At 27.7% G+C, this 22,930-nt stretch overlaps 2 protein-coding genes and 1 long non-coding RNA gene across 6 annotated transcripts in view; 2 read left to right on the top strand and 1 right to left on the bottom strand.

The window, feature by feature from the left end:
* The window catches only part of LOC123271793 (sestrin-3), a 131,909-nt gene that overhangs the window by 50,536 nt on the left and 58,443 nt on the right, over positions 1-22,930 (top strand). For both annotated transcript variants that reach the window (XM_044738216.1, XM_044738208.1), the window contains one exon: positions 1,003-1,032. In XM_044738216.1, the coding sequence (XP_044594151.1) occupies positions 1,003-1,032 (30 nt within the window). The remainder of the gene's footprint in view (positions 1-1,002; positions 1,033-22,930) is intronic.
* LOC123271775 lies at positions 7,734-11,620 on the top strand. Of its 2 annotated transcripts, XM_044738200.1 has the most exons (4): positions 7,734-8,060; positions 8,136-8,376; positions 8,756-8,963; positions 9,462-11,620. In XM_044738200.1, exons 1-4 carry the CDS (start codon positions 8,019-8,021, stop codon positions 11,593-11,595), a joined length of 2,625 nt encoding a protein of 874 aa, XP_044594135.1. In that variant the 5' UTR covers positions 7,734-8,018; the 3' UTR covers positions 11,596-11,620. The 2 variants fall into 2 exon arrangements, with proteins under 2 accessions (XP_044594135.1, XP_044594128.1); XM_044738193.1 differs by having other exon boundaries at positions 7,738-8,376.
* Positions 16,630-17,123, bottom strand: LOC123272165. Of its 2 annotated transcripts, none has more exons than XR_006511045.1 (2): positions 16,889-17,123; positions 16,630-16,753 (listed from the first exon to the last, which is right to left on the bottom strand). It is a non-coding gene; the product is annotated as an uncharacterized LOC123272165 (long non-coding RNA). The 2 variants fall into 2 exon arrangements; XR_006511046.1 differs by having other exon boundaries at positions 16,630-16,740.

Genomic DNA, 22,930 nt, shown 5'->3' with positions numbered 1-22,930 from the left:
CATTGATAAACTAGTAAAGTAAACAAATAAAGTCATGCGTGGAAGTAAGTGAGCAATAGCCCGTAAGAGAAGCGACACTAGCGAGTGACAAAGACAGCAGTAGCATAAATTATAGGTTGGGAAAGAACTACCTTAAATTAAAATTCTTTTGTTAAAGTTAGCAATCCATAGGGCATCACACGAGCGCAAGAAGCATTTTGAAAAATTTTATTCATCTTACTATTTCAAACCTGTAATAATTATTTTCAAAGTTAAAAATTTCAAGCTGCATTCCATTAAAAATCACTAAAAGCTTTCTTCATTTTTTGACTGAATTTTTTCCGAGGTTTTGCTAAATTTCTTACTAAATCTACATAACCATGATTTTCTTAAACATTTTACTTACGTTTCAAGTTTAGCTTTTTAAAGTAATAATAAAAAAAATTTTTTTCTAAATATTTAAAAATCAAACTATCCATTTATTGTACCTTATATAGATTGAATAAATCATACAAATAAATGTACGAAGATAGAATACAGTATAATGACCAGAATTCATGTAATGAATGCGCTTCTTGTTAACTGATAGTAATAAATTTTATGGTTCATATTTAATGATGCAGTCCAGAAATCATTTTTTCTCCAATCGCAAATAAATTTAATATCTGTAATTTTGAAAATTTTTTCATTAAATTTACATTCTCAATCAAGATAGTTGTAATTAATAAGAGCTGTGATATACTTTTTTATTGAAAATGTTCTTTGAAAAATTATCAAAGTTTTATTACTCTCCACACATTTTCGATTGTTTATAAGATATTGAATTAATTTTTTTGAAAAAAGAAAAAAAAATTAGTACTGATTGTTTTATCTAGTGTCGCTAAAATTGTTTCTTATTTTGCCTACCGGACTCATAATAAAAATTACATGCTGAAAAGAAATGATCATTTCTTGATATTACAGCTTTCCATGTTTTAATTTATTTCTTAAGATTCTACAATAATTATGTTGATTATTTTTCAGATTCCAGACATAAGCGACCTCGATGACAAGGTGAGTAACTAATTTTTCTTTATCAAAACATTCTCAAAAATTAATTTGTTAAGAACTTTTATAAAATACTGTACAACTAAAGCTTATGAATGAATTACAGTAGAGTAAAATATTAAGCTGCTATAAAATAGGTGACCTTATTTCGCAAAGTGCTTTTCTCGGTGTTTTTTTTCACTCTCTGTTATTATTCATTATTGAGCAAACTACCTCCATAACTTCTATTAAGGATTTACCGAATCGATTATATTCTATCTTTGAATAAATGAATAGAATGTTCTTCACTGACTTCGCCCGACAGATGAGACATTCAAATTAACTTTTTTTAAAAGAAAATAAGAATTATAGAAATTGGCTAGTTTTCAGCATCTTGGAAACTTTAGGGGCTTTGTTGATAGATTCAATTAAATCGAAAAATAGACGTCGGTTCTATTTAAAAATCTAATAGCATTTAAATCTAAAAAGCCGTTTTTTTATATATTCTATTCAATCACTTTATACTTTATAAATTACTTCATTTTTAAATGAAGTATTTATTTATCTGCTTTTTAAGGAAGGAAAGGTGAGCTCTTATTCAAAATTTTTTCCACTCTTAACTTGTCAATGAAAACAAAATCACAAAAAGATTCTTTTTTGAAAAAATAAGCTAATGCAAGATAAAGTTCACTTGAACAAATGTCGCAATCATTATCTTGATATTATTAAATTATAAAACAAATGAGACATAATTTCAAATTGATCCTAATTACAAAACGTCAGTGACAAAAAAAAAGTGAAGTTTGTTAAATTCACCTTAGATAAAAATTGTATCTACTGAATACGAGTAATGAATTAAGCCACGATTTGTCTCGGTAAACAAAATGCTAAAAAAGTTATTTGCATTTATTATACTCTACATCATATACTTTGAAATTATAAAGTAACGATGCATTCGAAAGTAACAATTTGAATATTAAAAATATTATTTATTATTCTAATTTTATCGTTCATACTCTAGTAATTTATGTATACAAAAAAAAGTATCATTTTTCGATTTTAGAATTAAATATAAAAATTTATTTTTATTGGAAAAATGAATGATTGTTACTAAACAAAAAAATTTCATTAAAAAATAAATTTAAATTAATTTATTTGTCTCTCAATATATTATATCATGTAATAATTTTTCATATAAATTATTCATCAATATTATACTAATATAATACATACTAAAAAATCTTTTAGAAAATAGTCGATAATAATTTTTTTTAATTTGAATTGCAGATATTTAAAAAAAAATACTTGAGTATTTATATTTTATAATTGTTTACATCATAACCATACTTGTGTAGCGATGCTGAGGCGTATAGTGATATATTTATTGGAAAAAAAAAAATATACAAACAAGTTGACTTACAGTAATGCAATAGATACTCGCATATGTAATGTTTCTTAGTTAATATTTGCTGAGCATCAAGTCTTAGAGTAAACAAAAATATGTTTTGTATACATGAAAGGATTCTATGGCATACGTATGTATATAAATACATATAACACATGCCAAATATGGTTGCTCTTGGTAAATAATAACGGTTGCCAAATACTTAATTCTATTTATAATTTGAAAATTATTTGCGTAATGAAACGTGGGGATATACGAACTTACAAACGGGTCATTATTGAATACGAATATTTGATCCCGGGCTAGGAAGATACTTGTTTTGAGGTGAATGATTCTGTTTTTTTTTTCTTTGTATTTTCAACTAGTCCCCATCATTAAAACTCATAAGCAGTTAATTAGCTTCAATTTACTTTATTTTACTTTCTTTTTTCATTATTTTTCTACAAATTTCAAATAATTAATTTTATGGAATTATCTTCAAATAACCTTGTCATAACTTATTGTACTGTAATTCTATAAAGTGCATATTATAACATGAAATAGTTCATGAAATAAGCTACAATTTTCATCATTAAATGTAGAATTTCTTTCTAGTTTATTAAATCTAAAGGTAGTATAAAAAATTTTAACTATTAGTGTGTGCTCAAATTGAGAAATCTGCCTTTCCATATTTAGTTTAGCCGAATGGTGCTTTTTTTAATTAATTACAGGTGTATTTAGCATTAATAGTAGTAGTATAGTCATAAATTGAAGTAATAACAATCACAATTAAATATTAATATTTAAAAAATTTTACATTTTCTAAAATTTACGAAAAATTTCATCAATTTCTTAAATTATGAAGAAGTTCAGGGAATTTTTAAAGAACGTGAATTTCCGTTTCTGCAAAAGATATGACGAGCATAACTTTGACGAAATAAATTAAAGAGAAGTAATAAACTGAAGGGACTGTTAGTAATTCTTTTCAAAAATAACCTTCGTAATAACAATTAGATTTGAGACTTAATGATTATTAGCCAACCCCTGCAAATATTTTGCACAATATCATAATCAAATAACGAATATCTATTTTATAATGTGGAAATAAAAGTGAAATTTATTTTTAATTAAAAAAAAAAAATATCTTTCATTAATAAATATTTGTATTCACTCATTTTCGCATTATAATATCACCAGCCGTCTCTTTATCACGATAGTCAATAAAATATTATGTTGATTACGTTTATTCATGTATGAACAACGGATAAGACGTTTGACACTCATGTGTTAGCGCACACACTTCACTCGTTGCGCCAACATACCCGTAGCTGTACAGAAGCCGGGTTGGCTCATTGGTGACTGGTAGACTAGTGGCACCGCATACGGGCACTTCCAACATGTGCACGCGTGCACATATGTCCGTGTGCGGGATAAATGCAGATTTCTACCTTATCCCGGAATGGTCATTAAGCTACGTATACTTTTCATCTCTGTCTTTTAATTGTCAAATTCTGTGAGCAACGTTACTTTGCGCATTAAGGTTAGGCGTAGCTGAAGTTTTGTTTATAGCGAAATGAGAAAGTAATAAAAGAATTTCAAAGTAAAAATTAGAAATGAGTTTCGTTAAAATTAAAAATGAAAATGTTCATCGCAGGTAATTTTACGGTAACATTTTCATTTTTAATTTTAACGAAACATTTCTAATTTTTACTTTGAAATTATTTTATTACTTTCTCATTTCACTATAAACAAAACTTCAGCTACACCTAACTTTAATGCATAAAGTAACGCTGCTCACAGAATTTGACAATTCAAAGACAGAGATGAAAAGTATACGTAGCTTAATGACCGTTCCGGGATAAGGTAGAAATCTGCATTTATCCCACACACGGACACATGTGCACGCGTGCACATGTTGGAAGTGCCCGTGTGCGGTGCCACTAGTCTACCAGTCACCAATGAGCCAACCCGGCTTCCGTATAGCTGTCCCATCCATTCAATTAAATAGTTAAATATATTGCCAACAGATGATGATGATAAATTTAGCAGATATTTAATCATTTTTAGAATTTTTTTTTAACAAATAAATTATGGCAAAAAAAATATAAAAAAATTGACATGTAGAAATTAAAAAAAATTAAAAAATTCTTTAGTGACTGCTAACTTTAATGTCATCAACAGATGACGTTGAATTTTTTTCTATGAAAAGTTTTCTTAAGCGTAATACAAAAAATATCTTTGAAAAATAAAGTATATGACAATTAGACGAATGCCTTAAACACTATTTAAATACTAATTTTATGAGAAAAAAAATTTCGATTTGTTGAGTTAGGATCTATAATTAAATTAACGATATAGAGTATAATTAGTGAAAAAAATTAAATTTTCATTAACAACCAAAAAGGTAAAACGTTTCACATCTGCATTTAAAACATAAATTATTATAATTTCTATAATAAATTATAATATTTAATTGTAGTTTTATTGTTCAATAAGCTTCGAGTTATACGCATAGAAGTGTAAGAAACCGGTATTGAAGGCATCTAAATAATGTGTGGGTGGACTATTTATTCAATAATTTTTCGTTGACACCAATCTTCTTGCCCATTTAGAAGTTACATAATGTCAGTTTATGATAACGTTATATGTGCATGCAATAAAGATTAATAATGTTCAAGTACTAATTTTATTCTTAAATCTATTTGTAAAGAAAGAAAAAAGCATTATTTATTATTTAAATGATGATTTGTAAAAAGCTTAAGGAGTTTCAAACGTTACTAAATGACTCGAAAAAGTAACTAAACTTGTCCATTTATCCAGCTGACAAAAATATAATTAAAATTCTTTTTATTATAAAAATTATTTGTTTCATTTGCATACATTTATTAATGTTTAATAAATTGAAATATTTAAAATACTTTCGTAGTAAAAATTTTAAATAAGATATGGCAACAGTGCTCTTTGATTAATATATGTAAGCATAACCACTTGTCAGTTATACTGCAAAATTTTAAACATTTTAATTTGTAAGTTAAAATTAAAATATTTATCTCTAAAATTGTGTTATTACATTTTATGTTTACTTAAGAATTTGAATTTCTACCGTGGAGACGAAAATAAAATTTTTTTTTATTTCTTATGTTTTTGAAATTGGCGCCACACATCAGTTGTCTGTAGCAGTGTTGCCAAGACGTTCATCTTCTATGTCACCTCAACTTATTAACTGCTAAAATAATTTTTTCAATTTAATTTTTCTCATTGTTTTTAATGGTGACAATAACTTTTAAATTTAAAATTTGAATCGACACTTGTTCAATTTTCTTATGTCAGTTTTTAGAGCTCAAAGTTAGAAAGTTGACAGAAAAAAAAATTCATATTGATAGGAGCATAGTGTTTATGTCATAAAAGCTCATGTATAAGGATTTAAAAAACACGGTTTTTAATCATTTTTTTCTCAATAATTATACGGTAAGTTCTCAAATAATTTTAATCTTAGACGTATGGTACATTTATTTTCAAAATCGTAAAATTTCAAAATTCAAAGTTTGAATTTTCGATAACCATTGTCATTAGAAACGCATGAACCTCCTTAAGTACAATTCCACATGCGCTGAAGTGCATGGTATTGATAATTTAGCAACATAATAACATCAAGATCGAGGCGAACTGTGTGCTAAATAATAAATTAACAAAGTGAATTTACATTATTATTATTTTAATTAATTATATTAATGAAAACGGAAGCTAACCAAAATTACATAATCATAATAGGTGCATGCTTGTCATCAAAAACTTGAAGAATACAATAAACAACTCAGTTCAAAAAGAAAAATTACTTTTTTGGTTACTATTTAGTTCTTCTATTACTTTGAATTTAGTTTTAATCACTTTAATTTCTTTTTATTCAGTTATTAATAATAATCGGTCATCTTTTCTTTTGCCCGCATTGAATAGAAAAAAAAATTTTAATCTTTTGTTTAAGCGGTAAATTTTTAATCAATTAATCTATTAATTCGGTCTATTTTATAGGACAATTTTTTTATAGGATAAAAAAAATTTTATAGTTTTTCTACGTAGAGCCGAAAATAAAAATTTTTTTTTATTTTCTTTTGTAAACTTAAAATCGGAGACTGTCAAATAGATTCTTTTAAAACAGATCATCAGTTTTTAGTTTTAGAATATTGAATTTTTCAGGAAGAAATAAAGAGTTAGTTTTCGCGTTTTCTACTTTTTCATATGTGTTATACAACATAGCAATGTGAATAGTCTATTTAAATCACTATTTCAAAAAAACATAGAATTAGGTACTAGTTGATAACAATAATTAAAATTAATCAAGATGAAGTCTTAGATTTTTATAAACAACGTAAAATCGTTCAACCTGAAGCTAATATGAATCGTTTCTGTTATATGAAGGCCATTTTTACCAAAGACGCAAACTTATCGATCAATTAATGATAAATTAATATCCTATTATAAAAAGCAAAAAGTTCATTGCATGCATGTCAAGAAATTATCACATAACAATTAAGTTAGGCTCTTGTATTTGTTATATGATATTTACTATAATATATGCAAATTAATTCGCCTGACAGTTAGCGCTTTAAATTTTTGAGAATATTCACACCCTTATCATATAATCTACTTTTTAATTTTCATAGCTCTAAGTCTGTATGTCTAGAGCAAATAAAAATTATAGAAACTTATAAATAACATTATCAGAAAATAAGAATAACGTTGAAGTAAAGATATCAATGATAACTGACAATTAACATTGATTTTTAACTCTAGCTATGAAAAATAATTGTTTTTTGAAATTTTACTCATCATTATCATTAAAATTGTTTTCACATAGGTTCATTAATCTCACTGTACGATTGCGTACTAATTGAGGTTGATTAGCTTTTATCTCTGATGCGACGTTAACCGATTACTCTTGCGAATTGTGCTTGTGTCTTAGTCTGAATAGTAAAGATACTAAGTTAAAAGAAAATACATATAAAGTATAAAAAGTAAAGTACAAAAATTTATATGTGTATCTATTACAGTAATTGAGTGCTTTCTTATCAAAGGATAGGAGTTTATGATATATTTTAAAATTTATAATACGTAGAAAGTGTACACTGTGTTGATAAACTTAATCTTAAGGTAGTACTGTCAGTCCTATAATTACTGTTCAGAGTTTAATAAAATTTGGTTCAAAAGAAAACAACACAAACACTTTTCAATCATTGAAAGTACAGATTTCAAATATCTGTTAGTACTAATTAACAAAAAATTATACACATTTTACTCTGTCACTCTCTCTTCCACGCGACGTCGTATATGTACTCTCTTAAGGAGGTATAACCCTAAAACAGTTCTCAACTTTCAGAAAAATTTCCCCCCATATGCCCCAATGTAAAGCATTATAACTACAATATGAAGTAGTTGAGATGCAGTACACTTTTGCGCCTCCTCTCACATGCGCAGAAGTAGAAAAATAATTCCACTGCGGCTTTTTTTTGACTTGGCTACGTTGCATTCTCGCTCAGAATCGTTTGCCCCTTGAGACATGTGTTGTAGAAAAATTTAATGTTTTGAAATAATTTTGAGGTTATGTATAGTTGGAGACTGCAAATAGTAAATAATGACATCGCGACTAAAGAATGGCAGATTTGTTAAAAAAAGAGTAGGTGATAAAATAAATAATGCCTTAGCAGGTATGTCTGATGCTAAAAAATTAAAAACTGAAATTACAAATAAGGAAACAGATCGAGATGAAATCCCTGACGAGAACGGCATAGTTACGTGGAAAGTAATTGCTAAAAATCTAAAATGCTGCAGCTGTAGAAGTCTTCTAGATCTAGAAAAACTTCAGAACTTCAAAACAGAAGGCCTTCATTCACATTTTAAAATAAAATGTGATTCATGTGAAACATTGAATATGGTTAATACTGGAGTGAAAAATAATGCAGTCTCTGAAATTAATTCATCCGTGGTACTCGGTAAGTTATTAATATAATATTTTAGTAATTATCATAAATTATACACCTAATTATCATCAATTTATTAATATCAATTGGTCTATCACTGTGTTATTGCTTAATTAAAAAAAATATACATATAAATATAACACTGAAGTTAGCCGTCAACTGTTAATTTTAAAAATTCTCATAACAAATCAATTACAATACAAAAATGCTTCTGAAAATTTTCATTTGTAATTTTTATTAATTTTCACATGTGAAATTTTTTAATGAAATTTTTTTTATAGTAATTTCAGTACTAAAAAATTTAAAAAAAATTTCTTGTCTGTCAACTTCAGTGTCATATATAAATTTACTTAGTTTATTGTACGATGTATTAATTAATTATGTGTTTCAGGTGCTATTCATTCAGGTGTAGGAAATACAAGTTTGAATAAGATTCTAGCTTGTGCAAATTTACCTCAAATGAGATCACAACAATACAAAAAATATGAGAGTATAGTTGGCAAAGCAATTGAATCTGAAGCAAGGGATAGTTGTAAGCGAGCTGCATCAGAAGAAAGGGAGTTAGTTATTAAAAATGTAAAAAAATTATGTGATACATTGTAAGCGTTTATTTAGTTAGATTAATTTAAAACTTTACAAGAGCTCATGCTGATAAAATAATAATTATAAATCACATTTTTACACCAATCTTTTGAAATTGTAAATATTATTGTATTTTACTGAACTGAATTGTAACATAATTTTTACTCTAATTTGTAAATATTTTTTTTGAAATTTTTATCATGTTTTTTGAATATTGTACTCTATAAGATGATTTATAATTATTATAATATCATCAAATGTACAATATGCGACAAATTTAATTTTAACTAAAAAATAATACTAGTAACTTTGTTGTTTCTATATCACAATAGATTTATTAAGTATTTTTGTTACACCTGTGTGTAAACAGTTCATAACAGTAAATCATATACTTTCTACACCATATATTTTACAGGAAAATGTTTGTTCTATGTTGTATATTTGATATTGAGTTGAGTAATTAAAATTTTTAAAAATGATTGAAAATTAAATAAAATAAATTATTTCTATTCTAGGCCTCCAGAAATCACAAAAGATATTTTTCCTCAATTAAATCTCCTTAACATCCATTCACAGAATAATAATAATTTATTTGACACTGCTTTAGGTGAAATAATAAATATAATAGTATCATTTGATATGGGTTGGACTAAACGTGGTAACGGACGTAGCTATGATAGCTTGAACGGCTATAGTACAATTATTGGTTTCTTATCAGGGAAAATTTTGGATTACGATACGAAAAATCGAAAATGCCGAAAATGCGATCTGGGGCATAAAAAAGAAGACCATGACTGTCGATTAAATTTTCACGGTAGTGCTAAGGCTATGGAGGCAGCAGCCGGAGTTCAACTTGTGAATCATAGTACTATTCTGAAAGAAGCAGGTCTTCAAGTACGAGTCATCATAGGAGATGAAGATAGTTCTATGATTGCTGCTGTACGAGCAGACAACCCAACGAAAAAATTCCATAAATTATCTGATAAAAATCACTTAGCTAAGAATTTCGGGAAAGAATTGTACGGCATGCAAAGTAAATATAAAGAATTGACTAGAAAGAATGTTATACCTCATTTAAAAAAATGCTTCACTTATGCTGTGTCTCAAAACAAGGGCAAGTCTGAACAATTGGCAGTAAATTTGAAGCAAATACCTGATCATTTATTTAATAGACACGAAAATTGCGGTAGTTGGTGTAATCCTAATAAAAAGCATACTATCAATTTATCAGATGAGACTTTATACGATGCATTGGTCAATTTATTTAAAAAATATGCTTCAAATTCTCATAAATTCTCAATAGCAGCTTCTAGTCAAGCGAACGAGAGCTTTAATAATATTGTCGCAAATAAAGCTCATAAAAATAAATGTTTAAGTACAACTGCAGCTTGTGATATCAGAGTAGCAACTGCTGTTTGTATTAAAAATGATGGTAACCAAAGTATCTTGAATATCCAAAATAAATTAGATATTCCTAATGGATCTAGAACAGTTAAATATGTTCATGATAGTGATATAGCACGAGAGAAAAAATCTACATCAAACAAATCAAAGACAAAAAAAATACGTAGAATAGAATTGAAGCAAAAGAGAGAACTATTGAGGAAAAATAATGAAAAATGTGAGGGCATTACTTATGAAAGTAATTATGGAATAGATAAATTGACTAATTATGTTCGTGATAGCAAGAACTGTGATATTAAGCAGAGTAATATTTTAGACGAAGATAAAACTAATGTTGTTTATTTTGATATTGAAACGACAGGATTTGCAGCTGATGCTCATATTTTACAAATAGCTGCAATCTGTGATACTGTAGTTTTTAATGTTTATGTACATACCAAAACAAAGATCTCGACATCAGCAAGCGCTGTTACTAAACTTCACCATGATCATGCGGGAAATTTATTTTACGAAAACAAGCAGATGCAAACTCTGAAAATTTCGGATGCTTTAGAATCTTTCGGACAATTTTTAGAAAAATTATCTAAGAGCAAAGAAAAATGTTTGTTAGTTGCACACAATGCCCGCTTTGATGTTCCTCGACTTTTACGTGCAATAAGTAATGTAAATGCTTCTAAAATTTTAGATTTAATTGTAGGCTTTGCGGATACTTTAGCAATATTTCGATCGGTCTTGAGTGATAGAAAAGGTCCTGGTAAATTTAAATTAGAGAGTCTCAGTCAAGATTTTTTAAAAAATTCAGATAATGAACAACAATCATTCCATGATGCAGCTTATGATGTTCTAACTTTACAAAATATAGTGGAAATATTAAATTTAAAAAATAATTTATTCACTAGTTTTAAAAAATGTGACGTTTATTTGCAAGAACTATCTGATGCAAATAAAACGAAACATAATTTAAAAGTATTAACGGACTTAAAAGATATTATTTCGTTAAATATGTGCAAAAAATTAGCTATAAATGATATTTCTGTTGATTATTTGAAACAAATATTTAAACAGGGAGGAGATGAAGCTATAGTGCAATTATTTACTGAAAAAGTAAATAATAAAGTAAGAGTAACAAAAAAGAAAGATATTATTAAGAACGTCTTAGACTTTTTAAAAAGCTTACCAAAAAACTCAATTAAAAAAACAAAAAAAAATAATTTAAAGAAGGAAAGAGTTTCTAAAAAAGAATAAAATTATTGAGTAGTATTAATGTTCTTCTAAGGCTAAAAATAAGTGCCTTTATAAAATATTTATTGAAAAATGTAATTTTAAATAAATAAATATTTATTATATTTATATTGTTGCTGTATTCTTGATTTATATGCTATTTATTATTTTACATATTTACCTTTCCTATAAAGTAAATTTGTGCTTAACCTATATCCATTAAATTTTTATAGTTATTTGAATCTGTTGGGCTTCTAATGTATTTTGAACTTCCCGCGCAGTGCAACGTTGCCAAGTCACTATCTCTCACTTATTAGGTTATAAGAGAACGCTTGAAAATCATTAAAAGTAACAAACTTTGAACATTATTTATAAAAAAATTAATACCGCTCGTTTATGTTTTTTTTCAAAAAAAATACTTGTTATAACTTCAATTACATATTCTCAGTTTTTAAAAAAAATCCTAAGAAAAGTATGGTTGTTATTCAATAAAATGTTCGCTCTAACTACGGTCAGGATAGGGAATACATGTTAAATGTACGATTTTTAATTGCTAATATTTCGAAAATTAATACCGCAAGGACTATTAAAAAAATTTATTCGTATAGAGGACACTTAGAAGTACGTGTATTCAAAAATTGAGGAATATTGTAAGAAAAGTGATTTTTCACTATACCTCCTTAAAAGAAATCAGTGGAATTTCACTGGTTCACCAGTGGAATTCCACTGATTCCAACCAGTGAATGCAATTTCACTGGTGAATCAGTGAAATCCACTGATTGAATCAGTGAACAAAATATCTGTGCGCATGCGCGCTGGTATGTCCACTGGTTGAATCAGTGAAATCCACTGATTCACCAGTGAAATTGCATTCACTGGTTGGAATCAGTGGAATTCCACTGGTGAACCAGTGAAATTCCACTGATTCCTTTTAAGAGAGTAAATGTACTACGACATATTTAAATCAAGTGAGACAATTTATTTTAATTTCGACTCTTGCAGTGTATCAAAAGTACTATCCTAAAAAAAAAAAAATAAATAAATAAATAACTATACAACGCAAGAAAATTATTTTGAAAAATGCTCTTGTAGTTGTGAATATAATTTTTTATTTTGAACTTATCTTATTAAATTACGATTTCATAAAATTTTCTACTTTCATGTTAGATGACTCCAACTTTTGTTATCACGTTATTATTAATCTATTTTACAAACAATTGATTCAATAATATTCCCTACTTTTTATACTATGAATTTTCAACCAAAAAAAAAAGGCCATCTATTAGAGAAACTCATATCGTTATTAATTACCACTAAAAAAACATTCGATGCCTCCACGTGTCATATACTTCCATTACATGTGTTATGAAAAAATCATCATGACGTTTTGTTGAAAATGACAAAGGTACATTCATGTAGTGAAGATAAATACATGTATATATATGAGGATGTCAGTGCGTGTATCATAACGATAGCTGATGTTACATTTCTCTCTATATTTTTTTATCTCAATTTTATTGAACTAATAGAGTGTATATCTGTATGTACAATATTGTACAAGGAGCCAGTGTATTTAGTCGATGCCTCCACGTGCCGTAAAAACTACGATGAAGTTAATGTTATATATGTAACATTAACTTCATCGTAGTTTTCACGGCACGTGGAGGCATTGTCTTAATACACTGGCTCCTTGTTTTCTTAATTACCCATTTTTTCCATTTGATTTCTTAACGTTTTTTGTTAATATCCATTTCACTGTCTCAGTACTCTAACTGTTTGAATTTTTGAAATTGTGCTGAAATTTTTTTCTACTATTTTTAAAAAACATTTAATCGTTTCAATTAAATAATGTATTGTTTTGGTTCAACTTTTAGATATCAAATTTTCATTAGGTCTCGATATTCTAGCATCTAAAGAACAGTTCTTTCAGTTCTGGATCTTTTATAATATATAAACAATACTTTAGACCTATTCACAAAATGAAGTTTCGATAAATAAAAATAAGATCAATTTCTTGGAGTTAAAAATGATGTATCAAAACATACATCCCAAGTTATATTGCACGCCTCACGCGTGAGCGTGTGGAAGTGCTTTACTCTCGACATACCGTTTTAGGACGATTTTGCTATATAAAATCGTTGATGATGTCCCAATTTAGACATTGAATCAATGAACAAAAGTATGTTTTGAAAGCTAGAGATATTCAATTATGTCAGTGTATTTTTAGGTAGATTTTGTTAGAAATCTAACTATTGCATTTGTCCTTATAGTGGAATTTTCACCTGATTTTGCTATTATGTGTCATAATTAGTCAATTAAGTTCCAAAAATACCACTGGTTAAAAAATTTATATATGTATGTATAGTAGGGTGGCGCAAAAAAACCGACTATTTTTTTTTTTGAGTCTCGAGTGAAAAAATATTAGTTTTTGATGTTTTAAGAGCCCTCACCAAAGGACAGCTTAAAAAACAATTTTTAAAAGGTCACTTCAAATTTATTAAAATTTCAAAAATCGTCAAAAATCGAATTTTTTTTTTTTTAAATTTTTTTTCTCGTTACGGTATAATTTTATAGACCAAAAAAAATAAGTTTCTGAAAGTTTCAGTTCAAAATTAAAATTTTGAAAGGTCGCTCATATTTTTTTTTTTTTTCTTTAATTAGTCATATCGCCGACTTTAAGTGTTGTTGGGAGTGGTAAGGTAAAAGCCCCAATAGATGATCATGTACCAGTATATGATCACTCCATGTATTCATATACCTATATTTGTGAATATAGATATACAATATATATACATATATATATATATATATATATATATATATATATATATATATATATATATATTAGGGTGTGCCAAAATGTAACTTCCGTGGAGAACCTTTTAAAATTAGAATTTTGAGTTCCGCTTTTAACAGGGGCTGCGTTTGGGCATTTCCTGAGTTATTTTGGTGTGAGACGATGGATTTGATTTTCATAGAATTTTTTAACAGGAGATTTAATTGGGTACTTCCGGCCAAATTTTGAATTTTCACCGGAAATGCCCAAACTAAGCTTCTGTTAAAAAATTCTATGAAAATCAAATCCATCGTCTCACACCAAAATATCTCAGGAAATGCCCAAGCGCAGCCCCTGTTAAAAGCGGAACTCAAAATTCTAATTTTAAAAGGTTCTCCACGGAAGTTACATTTTGGCACTATATATATATATATTTAATACTAGCAGTCCGCCCCGGCTTTGCACGGCTATTTAACAAAAATTTCAACATTAATTATGATGTTATATGGACTCTGTTATGCAATAGTGTGTTAAGTACATAAGTTTCCATAGCACTTAACACATTAATGCATAACAGTGTCCATATAGCCTATGTCACCCGGAGATAGTGTAGCTTCCCAACAGTGAAAGAATTTTTCAAATCGGTTCAGTAGTTTCGAAGCCTATTCGATGCAAACAAACAAACAAACAAACAAACAATCAAATCTTTCCTCTTTATAATATTAGTATAAATAACTGACCTTGTCATCAGGATATCTGCAAAAGTTTTCAACCGATCTTTATGAAACTTGGTACACATATTATTTGGGTAATTACCTTGTACGAGTTCGAAGATGAGCGAAATCAGTCAATTAGTTTCGAAATGGCGGCCATTAAAAATTTTCAAAATAGTCAAAATCATGTTTTTGGTCACTTCATTGATGTATAACTTTTGATTGAAAAGAGATAGCTAACTTTTGAAAAATTCATGTGATAGCTCATGAAATTGTCTTTGTCAATTTTTAGTTATTTTATGAAAGTTAAGAGGTCTATTCAACCATTTTCAGGCAATGTGTAGTACAACCGATTTATGAATGTTATTCAGTTAAGAATCCTCAACAGATACTGATGAAATTTGGTACACAGATTTCTTGAACAATTAGCTCGCATGAGTCCTAGGATGGACGAAATCAGTAAATTAGTTTCGAAGTAGTAGCTCTTAAAAATTATTAAAATAGTGAAAATCACGTTTTTTGTGGCTTCATTGATGAATAACTTTCGATTGAAAGAAGATAGCTAATTTTCGAAAAATTCATGTGAAAGCTCATGAAGTTGACATTTTTAAAGATATAAGCTCATCCCGATATTACACTCATCGAGACCTTCCATTTGAGTACCCACATGAATTTTTTATATATTTATATATCTTATATCTATCTATCTATATAAATAAAAATAAAATGCCGCATGTATGTCCACGCATCACTTGAGAACGGCTGGACCGATTGGGCTAATTTTTTTTTTGTTGTCTTCAGAATTTTCAGGAGAAGGTTTGTATGTCATAATAATTTTCAAAAAATCCTCCCCCAAAGGGAATTGCGGGGGCGTTAACAATGAATAATTCCCGTTTTTAAACTATGGATCCTATAGACCCCAAATTTGGTAGAAATCTTCTGTAAGGGATATAGAAATAATCTATGGACGAATTTCACGATAGCTCACTCCACAGGGGGTTGCGGGGCAGATATTAACAATGAAAATTTTTAATTTTCAAATTATAGATCCCACAGACGGCAAATTTAGTTGGAGTCTTCCATATGTGGTGCGGAAATGTTTTAAGAACGGATTTTACAGCAACCCACCCTAATAAAGATTGCGGGGGTGGGTGTTAGAATGTTAAATTTCTATCTCCAAACTGTAACTTTCTACAGACTCTAAATTTGGTAGGAATCTTCGTGTATAGTTTTAAGTTCAGCTAAGAATGGATTTTATCAAATTCTAACCCCAAAAAGGATTGCGGGGACGTCAGCAATGAAAAACTATCATTTCCAAACAATAGTTTCTATAGACTCGAAGTTTTGTAAAAATCTTTTATTTATAATGTAGAAATCATCTCGAATAGGATCTTATGAAATTCCTCCCTCACATAAGAGTGCGGGGGTATTAATTGTCAAAAAATTCATATTCTTCAAATATCAGTTCCTACAGATATAAAATTTGATAAAATCTCAAGAGAAACAGGAAATTTTGGAAGTTCAGGGAAGTTTAAACGGTGAAAAACATAAATAATAAACAACATAAAATACTAAAAACGACAATTTAGTTTTCCAATACACAATGTTCTGAGCTGAGTAATGAGGTCCGATCTCTTTGGGTCCGTTCCTAGCTGTGAAGTGAGGTCCGATCTTTTTGGTCTGTTGGTCCGATCTTTTTGTTTTCAGAAATAAAAAAAAGTGTCAGTTAGTTGTTAAAAGAAATAAATTAATTTCAAGCCAATGAATAAAATCTATCATCAGATTGTCAGTGCGCAAGAAATTTTTTATTGTTATTGTTTCAAAATACCAAGGAGAAGACGACCTGACGACTGTTCGTGAGTCGGGAAACCACCATCTTTATATATTTACGCACTGCAAGAAAAGATAAAAAATGTAGTCCATCGGAAAGCTTTAAAATTAATTAAGTGTATAAATATGTTGCATTTAATGTAAATAAAAATTTTGTATCAAGTTTTGACTATACTTTTCACAAATATATGTAGATGATACGAAGTTCACCGGGTCGTCTAGTATTATATATATATATGTATATATGAAAAATATATCAAAAATGCAAGTGGGTACTCAAATGAAAGCTCGTTATGATTGTAATATCGGGATGAGCTTATATCTTTATAAATGTCAATAGTTAAGAAAGTAAAGTACACTTTAACGAAAATCATTATACAATTAAGCAAAATTTTATTTATTATAGTTCGCAATTTTTGGCAGTCACATAGGGACTGCAGGTTGCTAGTTTTGATAATTTGTGCATTGAATTTCTTCAACAGAATGCATAACTAAAACAGGTCAATGAGTTTATTTCATCTGCTAGCTTTAAGAATATCATTTAATTTAATGCAGAAGAAAAATTACATGTAGTCAAGCTGATTCAGTGCATTTCAAAATACGATACCATCAACTGGAGCAAAGAGTGTGCTCTCTTTAATTGCAATTGTTAAAGGGAAAATTTTAATTTAAATAATTAGATAATTATGATTAATAATTAGTTTAAAGCTTCATTGTATTCAAAATTTTTTTTTGAAAATCTTAGATTTTTTGAAAATTATGTTTTTTAAAAATTTTTTGTAAGATTAAAATTTTTTTTTGAAATTTGAATTTTATTGAAAATTTTAATTTCTTTGGAAATTTCAAATTTTTTTTTGAAAAATTTGGCGTTGAAACTTGTTTTAGACAAATAAAAATTTAAATATACATTCAATCCGAATTTAATCCCGATGTTTTGTGTACTACACTGCGCTACAACTGCTTTTAGTTTATTCAGAAATACATCCACGCTAACGCAAATTTTTAATTTTTTAAATATTTTTTACTAGCTTAGATAGTAGCTATTATTATTACTGATGGTAACTGTAACCATCAGGTTATATTAGGAATTACGATTTTGATAATAGTAATAACTAGTTAAAATAATAATAGCTATTATTACTGATTACCATCATAATAGTAGTAGTAACCATCAGGATGGTAACTACTACAATTCAGATGGTTTACATAATTATTTAAATAATATTTACTACTATCGAATTCAGTTAATAGATTTTACTATAACTAGATAGTAATCTCTACTATAAAATTTTCTCCGTGTAGCAAAAACTAATAACTTATTCTCTAACGAGCTCTCTATTTTACAATTCATGTTCTTATGTTATTGAAAAATTAATAGGATGCTAATACAAACACACACGCAACATTGTATCACTATAAAGTAATAAATCATTCTCTCAATAATAACACTCGGAGATATACCTTCAGCACTAAAGAATGTTATCATAATAAACAGATTATAGTTAGCATTTATGATTGAAATACATTGTACTATTATAGAACAAAATAAAATTTTATAGTTGGTATTTATCTCGATTTACTAATAATGTCTTAATTCTGATCCAACCATAATACGTAAGATAATGCAACCAGATTAGACTTATCATTATGTTGTAATATAAGTATAAGGAAGCGTTATTTCAACAAAGAAAAATTTCCCTAATAACCGAATGATATATGTATAAATTTAAATTTTTAGAAGAGAAAAAAAAGAATCGATGGATGTAGTATAAAATAGCCAGGATCACAGTAATTGAACACCAATTTGATTTTCAACGTGAATAAATTAATTTAAGATGTTTCTGTTGAAAATATTTCTTTTGATGGTACACGTGGAGAATATTCGCGTGTTGAATCTTTTTAAGTGTGTAAATTATATTTATAGTTATATGTTTTTTGTTGTATTAATAAATTGAATTATTTTATCATGTTACGTGTTCTGTAAACAATCGTAAGCAGAAGTGAATTTTTGGCACTAGTTCAAGTTTTTATTTCTGTAAACAATACCATTTATTTTTATTTCACAACACTTATCTTCAATGTTTTATATTATTCTTCACTTATTGTAGATATTATAAGTTATAAATAAACTGAAGGCATCGAGCTTAAACGGTTATTACCAAAGTGTTCGAGTTGAAAAAAAATTGATGCCAAAAATTTTTTGCATAATAGTTTCAAAATGAGACTTACTCTGAAAAAGAGTCGAAATTATTTTTTAGTTTTAAGATGTTTAAATTTTTCCCAAAAGTCAATAAAATATTTGAAAACTTTTCTTTAAATTAATTTTAAGAATTTTTTGTGAGGTTATTTTTAAATGAATTTTGGATTAAAGTTCAAAATGAGTTGAAATCTGTCGATGGCTAATTAATTTAATTCAATGCAATAATTACACTGAGAAAACAATTCATTTAAATGAAATAAGGCTCGTTAACTATCAATAAATCTCTTATTTAAATATCACCAAAAATATTTATTTGATACAAATAAATTTATTTATTCGAGACAAAGTTATAGTATATTTGAATGAAATCCAGATTTGTTTATAGTTAACAAATATTTCTTTGGTGCTAACAATCGTATATTTCAACCAAATTAGATTTGTTAACTATAAATAAATGGTATGTTTGAATATACTCAAAGCAATAATTTTTAGTTTTAGGTTAGGAAAGTTGTTAAAGTGGTCATATCGAACGTTTGGGGTAAAATGGGCACTTCTTTTGGAATTATTAATTATACTGAAATTAACAATGACAATAAAGTTAGCCGACATCTAAAAATTTAAAAAATTTTTTTTATTGAAAAAAATTTTACAAAAAAATTTTTTTTAATTTCATTTGTAAAAAATTTGAAAAACTGTAAGTGCAATTAAAAAAAAATATTATTTAGTTCTAATTTAACACATTAAGAAAAATAAAAAAATAAAAGATGTCGACTAACTTTATTATTATAAATTAACAGACATCTGTAAATTTTTTCGACTTTTATAACAATAAAATTATTATGAAAAAATTTTAATTAAAAAATTTCACATGTTAAAATTAATAAAAATTATAAGTGAAAATTTTTAGAAGCATTTTTTTATTGTAATTGATTGTTATTAAAATTTTTAAAATTGATAGCTGACGGCTAAACTTCAGTATCATAGTAATCATAGTATTTTTATTAGTATTATAAGTAATAGTATAGTAGGGTAGAAGTACCGTTTTTGGTCACCTTAGCACCGTTCTTGGCCACTTAACATTTGAATTAATTTATCAAAAATTATAATATTATAACCATATTTTTGTTGAGTTTTAAAAAAATTATATTAAAACAAATTGAGTTTGTAATGGTTTATTAATATAAATTCATTTTTATCGTTTATTTGAACAATAAATGGCCATAAATGGTACAGTGTAAATTAATATTATAATAAAATAAATATAAAAAGAAATAGTGGTTGGTCACAAAAAAAGTCAAATGTAAACAATAATCTTACATTCAAAAATAGCGATACCAAGGGTAATTTACTTGAAGCGAGATTTGTTAATAGTTAACAAATCTTTATTTGAATGAAATAAATGAGTCGATTCAATTAAATAAACCAAAACGAAGTAGTATTTGATTCAAAGTAATATATATTTAAATAAAAGAAATTTTTTAACATTAAATAAATATTTTTGATTCATTTCAAATAAATCTGTGCATTTGAGTCAAACAAACCGTTTTCTCAGTGTACAAGATTTTGCTAAAGCTCAAGCAGTTTAAAGAACATTAATCAAAATGTGAGGGTTAACTTCACTCGCTTTCAAGGCAAGGAGTTAACAGCACCCTTATCTAAAACTATCTCGTTTCATCCCTTGTCACACAATGTACTACCAAATGTCTGTAACGTATCATAAATTTGATAGTGAGAGCAGAATCCTTTACATGTGAATAAAGTTTAAAATTGACCGATTTTTTTTATATAATAAACTTTGGTAATTAACTTCGAATGATAGATATTGTAAAATTTTATTGTAAATTTTTGGAATTTATCTTAACTTGTCGTAAACAATAATTTAAATAAATGTTGAAAATTTTAAAATCAAGTGCTTTGGTTAAGTTTATAAGTTTTGAAAAAAAAAAAAAAAAAACGAAATTATCACAAGTCGTATAATTATATACTGACTAAAAAGAAAAATACAGTTTTTTCATCATCAAATTAAATCAATTCCAACATTCATGAGTCAAGCCTATTATTAGACTATAATTACGAGCAGCTTTGAAAATTCGACCTTCGTGAATCAGAGTCATTAAACCTTGGATGATCTTGAAATCACAAATAAAATTGTTTTAACAAAAATATATGTAAATAAAATAAATTTATTATTGCAGCAACCAACGTTCAAACAAAATAAGACAATAATTTAGAGACTAATTTTATCCACGAGAAAAAGAAGAGCAGAGAAGAAGCAAAGCGCTTTTTTTTCTTGTCCAAAACATCAGGTGTAATGCTTATTGATAGTAACCACTGTGTGAACGTGTACTCGCGGCTGACCAAGGAATGCAACGAGGCTAACCAACTCGCGGATATTTCGGGAGCCTCCGAACGTGAAGGATATTTTCGATCGCAGACCTCCAACCAATCGCCTTATTTGAATGTCGCGAGAGTCCAAAGCAAACGCTGCTGCAGCACGGAAATGTTAACCTAGATACATCTTCGGACCGGTTCTCTTGAAAAGCTGTTAATGCTGAGCTTTCATCATAAATCATAAGTAGTTTGGTGCACCAACACCGGCTTCATCTTTAGCATTATTTTTCGAATTACAGTAAATCCAGGCGTTTTATTTAAAAGCACTAATCTAATATTAAATTTTTTTGTAGAAAATTGGTACAATAACTTTGACGATTTCGCTAACTAAAATTCAAAAATACTTATTAGTTTTTATACATGATAAAGAAATCATCAAATTCTAATCAGTATAAAACTTAATTAAGATTTTTATTAATGTCTTACACTAAAAAGAAAAATCTAAATTGAAGAAAAATATTCCCTTCAAAATTTTGCTCTAGCTTCAAGATATTGAGTTTTTTCAATTCAAAAAAATCTTTTTTTTTTTCTAGAAAATAATACAAATAAAAAGAATAAGTTCTTCATTCAAAAAATTTACGGATTTAATGAAGCACTTTCCTATTTTCAAACAAGATAACTTATATTTCACCCGAGAATTTCTCTGCCTACACGGAAAGAAAATTGAAAGAATTTTTACTATTTTACTATCGTAATTTTTAGTATATAAAATAGTTAGGGTGAACTATACTCGTTATTTAATAATTATTACGATCTTCTATTGTAAATTTTATTTAACAAATAAGACTATCAAAATCGGAATTTTCGTTCGGAAATCGAACGCAGAACACTTAGTTGGTAGCCAGAGACTCTCCCTATACGCTATCCGAGGTAAACTACCATTGATGTCCTTCAGCATTTACATAAATTCGAAGTCTAGCGCTGTGCACGGCCAACACTCACATTAATTGAAAAACATTTTAATTCAACTTTGATGTATAGTCCAGCTTTACAATACACGTAAAGAAAATTGTACGAAAAATTACAATGAAAACATCGTAATTTTTACTATAGGACATTATAGTGCCGGACCAGAACTCAAACATCGTAATTTATACGATGCAACATCGTAAATTTCTATCACTCAAATTAAAAAGAAGTTTAGGTCACCGAAAAAACAATTCTGTATCACTGAAGAATCGAACCCGGTGTCCTCTCCGCCATAAGTCCAAGGTTTATCCCATTACACTATCGGAAGGAATATGTAAATTTCTGTTCAGTTACATAATAAGACCCTCCATACAGTAGTTGGTCATCCTTCGGTAGAGGCGTCGCAAACTACTGGACTCTGTCTCTCTTTTATTAAAACATATAGTATGCGTCCTTATTCACTTGCTCTTGCGGAAAAAAAATTTACTAAATAACATCGTAATTTTCAATAATTCAAATTGTATTCTGTAGACGGCAGCA

This window comes from Cotesia glomerata, linkage group LG1, assembly GCF_020080835.1.
Source record: "Cotesia glomerata isolate CgM1 linkage group LG1, MPM_Cglom_v2.3, whole genome shotgun sequence".
NCBI classification, from domain to species: Eukaryota; Metazoa; Arthropoda; class Insecta; order Hymenoptera; family Braconidae; genus Cotesia; species Cotesia glomerata.
This window is presented reverse-complemented; position numbering and strand designations above follow the sequence as displayed.